The 6,506-nt window shown below is 37.7% G+C and overlaps 1 protein-coding gene across 1 annotated transcript; it reads left to right on the plus strand.

Annotated features, from left to right (window-relative positions):
* The first annotated feature begins 3,048 nt into the window (after window positions 1–3,048).
* LOC141632011 (uncharacterized) lies at window positions 3,049–6,301 on the plus strand. Its single transcript, XM_074444606.1, has 5 exons — window positions 3,049–4,059; window positions 4,245–4,808; window positions 4,893–5,263; window positions 5,765–6,035; window positions 6,182–6,301. The coding sequence occupies exons 1-5, from the start codon at window positions 3,049–3,051 to the stop codon at window positions 6,299–6,301; spliced, it is 2,337 nt and encodes a 778-aa protein (XP_074300707.1).
* The last annotated feature ends 205 nt before the right edge of the window (window positions 6,302–6,506 follow it).

Genomic DNA, 6,506 nt, shown 5'->3' on the forward strand with positions numbered 1-6,506 from the left:
GTAAAATCAAACACATTGAAATATAAAATAAAACGAGTATACCTAAACCGTTGTTCAGGACGTATACAGTTATAACGGTTCAGGCCGTTGTTATGTATATAAAAATGATGCTTTATTTCTTGGCGGGAAAATTAAACCAAATGAAAATCTTTAAGACAACGGTTATTTCTAACCCGTTGTAGATAATACTACAATTACGGTTTCAAACAAAACCCTTGTCTGTTTGGAAACAAAATATAACGGTGTTTCTTATACCGTGTTTATTACTTTCCAATAAACAAGGTCTTATAAGTGTTGTATCACACATATATACTCTGAGTTTCTCCTCCCCCACATAATATCCTCAAACACTGAGCTTCCCCTCAACCACCAACCTACCCCATCGCCGTCGCAGTCATTATCATCATCGCCATTGCCGTCGCCAGATCAATCCGGATTCTCCTCTTTAAAGAAGTAATAAACCCTCCTCTCTAGAGATTTGTTTGTTACTATAAGTATGCATCGTTATTATTTGTTTATTAATTTCTACTTTAGATATGGTCGAAAAGCGGAAAAGAAACGATGGAAATGCGTCAGTCGACGACTCAGGTGATGAGAATAATTTGCAACACACTACGGGTCGAATGCGCCACAGGGTTTCCCTAGAAGCAATAAATTCAAAGATACCTAATCCTTTACAATGGAATAAAGATACGGGGCTGCCATATGGTGAGAATGCCGGGTAATTTGCGAGTTGGATTGGTTATTATGTAAGACAGTATGTGGCTCTCGGTACGCCACGTATCAGTAAACTGAGTAAAATACGGAACACCATGCTAATAAACAGAATAAAGGTATGTATATGTAATAATAAATGTTTTAGCTGAAATTAAGTTACTATTTGATATGTGTATTAGTCGAAACACTTGTACCAACGATACTCATCATATACGCAGTTAGCTTACGTTGTCCCCAAAACGTATGATAAGTACCTAAAAAAAAGACAGGGGAAGCCTTTGGAAGTTAAATATTGCTAAGAAGCACTTGTTCAACAAGGAAACCGGGGGAGATGAACAAGAAACCACCAACAAAGAAGTATCCGTATTTCAGTCAAGACCATTTGGATAGCTATATCGCTTATAGGCAGTCTGACAAGTTTAAGGTAACTTAATAATAATAAGTATCTCTCAAAACTTTCTTTATTTTTTTCACGTTTTCATGAAAACTCCATTTTTAACCTCAATTTTTGTCCATCTGATTTCTCTTTTCATGGCGAAAACGCGAGCGCGCATAGCTCAATCGAAGGTATCAATTGTTTCTATAGTTGCTAAGGATCTTGATGATGCTTTTATTGGCGAAAATGGTGAAGCGTGTATTGAGAATTCTCTAACCCCGCCTCGAAAAACGGGGACAATTAATGATCTAATAATTTCTGCCATTGCTGTAGCTGGTAAAACTCTTTCTTCTTCTCCTAGAGTGAATTTGACTGTTAATTGCTAGAAATCATCTTTCTGCTGTTGGTAATTGCGAAACCTCTACTTCTCGATGTTCTTCTCCTGTTTTTCCAGTAGTGTCAACTGTTCTTCCTTCAGTTGTGCCCAATGTTGTTGAAAACTTGGATAAATTGGTAGCAAATACTGTGAATAATGTTGTTCTTGATACTATACCAGATTCTATTGATGTTGCCATTGTTGGTGAGCCTATGAATAACACTGTGAAAACTACTCCAAATCCTCCTGTGAATAAAAAATGGTTTACTATAGTTGGAAACCAAAAACAATTAGGCATGAATCTGTTTCTATGTGATGAAATTATGAATGCCGACACAATTGAGTTAGAGCAAGCGGATTTTGCTCAGGAATTAAAGTTTTGGGAACATACCCTCATGGGAAATGTAGTGGGAGCTAGGCTAACTTTAACTACAATTCAGGATTTTATTTCTAAAAATTGGGGGAAAATAGCTACTCCAGTAGTTCAATACTTTCGAAAAGGTTGGTTTTCTATTAGATTTGAGACTCAAGAGGCCATGGATGATGTTCTAAGGCAAGGTCCGTGGATGGTTGGGACTAACTCCTTAGTTCTAAAGCATTGGTCTCCTTACTTCTCTCATGAAGTGGACAGTGGTTCAAAGGTTCCTGTTTGGGTTCTTTTTCCTGGATTAGATCCATACCTATGGTCTGATAGGGTTCTAAGTAAGATAGCTAGTTGGCTTGGTCGTCCTCTATTTGCTGATCCTGCAACTACCTCTAAATCAAAACTCTCTTTTGCTAGGGTTCTAATAGAAATAGATGTTTCTAAAACTTTACCTGATCATGTGATTCTCAATATCCCGGGTTTAGGATCAGTCTCTCAGATGGTAGTTTATCAATGGTACCCCTATTTTTGTCATGGGTGTGGTAAATTAGGGCACATAATTGATTCCTGCAAATGGCAGAAAAGCAAGGTAACTGCAGAGCAATCATCTAATCCTTAGGCTCCTACTGTTGAGGTTGTTTTTTCCCAAGAGACATCTCAGGTCTAATTTGAACCTGTAGCTTTCTCTGATGAAACCGTTTCCATTCAATATGAGCTAGGTGGTACCTCAGAGCCATCTTTAATAGTTTCTCCATCACCAGTAACGAATGTAGACTCAGTAAGACAATGGCTAGGTCAGAGATCCTCACCTACTAATGAAGGTCTATTAAACATGGATTCTGTAAAGCACTCAGAATGCTCTAGAGATCCGAATTTGATTCAATTACTAGCTTCACAGGAACTTCCTCATGAAGAGCTTTCCATTCCTGTAACTTCGAATAAGTTTGCATTATTGGATCCTATACCTATAATTCAGGATAGTATGGCTACCAAGTTTGTTGTTGGTAGAATAGAATAAGGTGACTGTTCAGAGGATTCTCAGTTAGAGGGGGATGCTGTCCTAGGGAATGTAAGCTTAGGATGCAATCAGCTAGGTCAGAGATCCCTGGAATCAGCATCTTCTTTAACTATGGTTTCTACTAAGCAGCACTCAGTATGTTCTAAAGGTGTAATAGTGGCTCATTAGGTAACTGTTCCCCCTGACATTGATAAAACATGAAGGTTGCCTCATGGAATGTTCGAGGATTCAATAATCCTATTAAGCAAAAAGAGGTTTCTGATTTTATTTGGAGTAATAAAGTGGACATTATGGCTATTCTTGAAACTAGGGTGAAAAAGTCTAAGGCCTCAAAAATCCTCAAAAAAACTTTTTCTCAATGGATTGGTGTTTGCAACTATGATAAGCATTATAATAGTAGAATTTGGGTACTGTTTAATCCTAAAACAGTAAGTTTTACTGATATTGTTATGGAAGAGCAAATTATCACTTGTAAGGTTCATCATTTTGAGACCAATAAGGTTTTCTTTCTCGGTCTAGTTTTTGGGAGTAATGATGCTACTAAGAGGGAAATTTTATGGAAAAATCTAGCTGATACAGCTACTGTTGCACCTTGGTTGGTCTTGGGAGACTTTAAAATTGTTAGGTGTCCCGAGGAAAAGTTAAGTTTAACTCCCCCAGTTTTACAGGATATGATGGCTTTCAATTCTTGTTTAGCTACCTGTCAGTTGGATGATATTAACAGTACTGGATGTGATCTCACCTGGACAAATAAGCAAGAGGTTTCCACTAGAGTTTGGTCAAAGCTTGATAGGGTTTTAGTTAATCCTTCTTGGTCAACTGTCTTTCCTACTTCTTATGCCACCTTTCCTGCAGCTGGTATTTCTGACCATTCTCCTAGTATGGTGCACATTTTCACGGATCAAAAAATTGCTAAGAGATTTAGTTTTTTGAACAGCTGGATTGAGCATCCAGATTACCTTAAGACTGTTAAAGATGCTTGGTTTTCTAATAAACCTGGGAGCCCTATTTTTAGCTTCTTTGAGAAATTGAAGTTTGTTAAGCATGCTCTTACCCAGCTTCACCACAAAGCTTATAGTAACATTTCTTCTCGAGCTGCTGAAGCTAAGAGGGAGTTATTACAATGTCAGCTTGATCTCCATCATCCTTTTTCTTCTTCTCTGATTCAGCAAGAACATCATTTGCTGCAGCATTATAGTACTTTAAAAGTAGCTGAGAAGAATATTCTTTACCAACGAGCTAAAATTAAGCATGTGGAAGCATCTCATAGAAAATACTCAATATTTTTTTTGATAAGATCTAGGAAAGGAAACACCAAAAACTTATTGGGGCCATAAAATATAAACATGGTAATGATCATCATGGTTTAGATGTTATAGCCTCTGCTTTCCAGGTCTATTATCAAGATCTCTTAGGCAGGAGTTCTGATGTTCAGCAACTTGATGCTGATTTCTTCTCCCAGAGGGCTTGTGTAGCTGATACTGATAAACAGGGTTTACTTAATCCTATTACTTGTGAAGAAATTAAGTCAGTTGTTTTTAGTATGGATTCCCAGAGTAGTCCTGGGCTGGATGGCTTCTCAGCTGGTTTTTCCAAATCAGCTTGGAGCATCATTAAGAAGGACTTTTGCAAATTTGTTCTCAATTTCTTCAGAACTAGCAACATGTCAAAGAAGGCTAACTCCACTATCATATCTCTCATTCCTAAGAAAGCTACTCCTAGTTATGTTCTTGATTCGAGGCCCATTTCTTACTGCACAGTTTTTTATAAGACTGTAAGTAAGATCCTTTCAAATAGACTGAAGCATGTTCTTCCTTATCTTATAGGAGATGAACAAGCAGCTTTTGTTCAGGGTAGGAGTATCTGTGAGAATATTCTTCATTCTCAATCTCTAGTTAAAGGATATAGCAAGAAGCTTATTTCTCCCAGGTGTCTCATTAAAGTTGACATTCGTAAGGCATTTCACTCTTTACAGTGGGATTTTATTATTGATATGTTAAGAATTCTGGGGTTTCCTTCTCAGTTTATAACTTGGGTTTAGGGATGCATCACTGGAACTTGGTTTTCTCTAAAGATTAATGGTGGAATTTCTGGTTACTTCAAAGGTAGAAGTGGAATTAGACAAGGGGATCCCTTATCCCCCTATCTTTTTATGTTAAGTATGGAGATCCTCTTGAGGTCTCTGAGAGTGCTTTGTTCAAAACCCCAAGTGTCTTACCATCCAAAATGTAGTAAGCTCAATCTGACTCACTTGATTTTTGTTGATGACCTTATGATTTTTACTAGAAGTGATGTTCCCTCTGTCATGGCAGTTAAGGACTCTTTAGCTGAGTTTGCCAAGTTCTCTAGTCTTGAAGCTAATATTGACAAGACAAACATTTACTTTGGGGGAGTTTCTAAGGCTCTTAAACTGTAAATTATTCAGGGTACTGGTTTCAGTGAGGGTTCTTTCCCCTTCAGGTATCTTGGTATGCCTTTGGGAACAACTAGATTTGTTGTTAGTATGTTTGATCCTTTAGTCACTAAAGTTCAATAGTCCATTCAGCATTGGTCATCCAATCTGCTTTCTTATGCTGGCAAGACACAGCTTATTAATGTTGTGGTCTTTGGTTTGGAAAACTTCTGGAGCTCAAGATGTCTTCTGCCTCAGGAGGTGATCAAAAAGAAATTTTTTGGGGTATCAAGGATGGGCAAAGAAGGCTAGTTTTTTAAACTTGGGCTCATATTTTTACTCCTTGGGAAAGGGGTGGTTTTAACATTACACATTCCAATTTGGAACATTGCCTTGCTTCTTCACTGGGTCTATAAGCTCCTAGAGCATCAATCTGGTCTTTGGGTTAAATGGCATCAGGCCTATGTTCTCAAGCATGAGAATATATGGTCAATCTTGCCAAAAACCTACTTTTCTTCTAGCTTCAAGGGTATTTTAGCTGCTCGAGATTATCTAGTAGCAAAGACTGGTTCTATTCATGCTGCTCAACACCTGCTGCACTCTTGCAGCTCAAAACAGCATCTTCAGACTAGTACTCTTTATGGTTATCTCTTGGATGCTCCTCTTCAGGAGGACTGGTATAATGTTTTGTTGCACCCTAAAATTGTGCCCAGTCATAAGATTATCACCTCTCTTGCAGTTCACAGCAGATTAGCTACTATTGAAAATCTTCAAGCTCGAGGATTTCATCTTGTAATTCGTTGTCTTCTCTGTAAACAGGCTCAGGAGGATCATCAGCATCTCTTCTTTGGTTGTTTCTATTCTCAAGAAGTTTGGAGTGGTTTACTGCATTAGATGAACCAATTTCATCAATCTTAAGACCTTATTTCTGTGCTCAGATGGATCCATCAACAAGGGAGGGTGTATCATTGGAGGATCATTTGGCTAAAGGTTACTATTTCAGCTGTTGTTTATGCTCTTTGGATGGAAAGGAATGCTCGAATTTTTCAGCAAAATGAGTGCCTTGCTACTGTTCTCATCGATCGTATCAAGTTTGTTGCAAGTGTTAGAATGTATATGCTCAAAAAGTGCCCAAATTACTCCATAATGGTGGATGGTTTGTGTGCTTAGGTTTATGGGTCTATTGTTTAGTGTGATATTATTGCAAATTTTGTAATTTCTTTTCAATATGAAGTGAAATGATAATCTTTTTGCAAAAAAAAA

Source organism: Silene latifolia, chromosome Y, assembly GCF_048544455.1.
Source record: "Silene latifolia isolate original U9 population chromosome Y, ASM4854445v1, whole genome shotgun sequence".
NCBI classification, from domain to species: Eukaryota; Viridiplantae; Streptophyta; class Magnoliopsida; order Caryophyllales; family Caryophyllaceae; genus Silene; species Silene latifolia.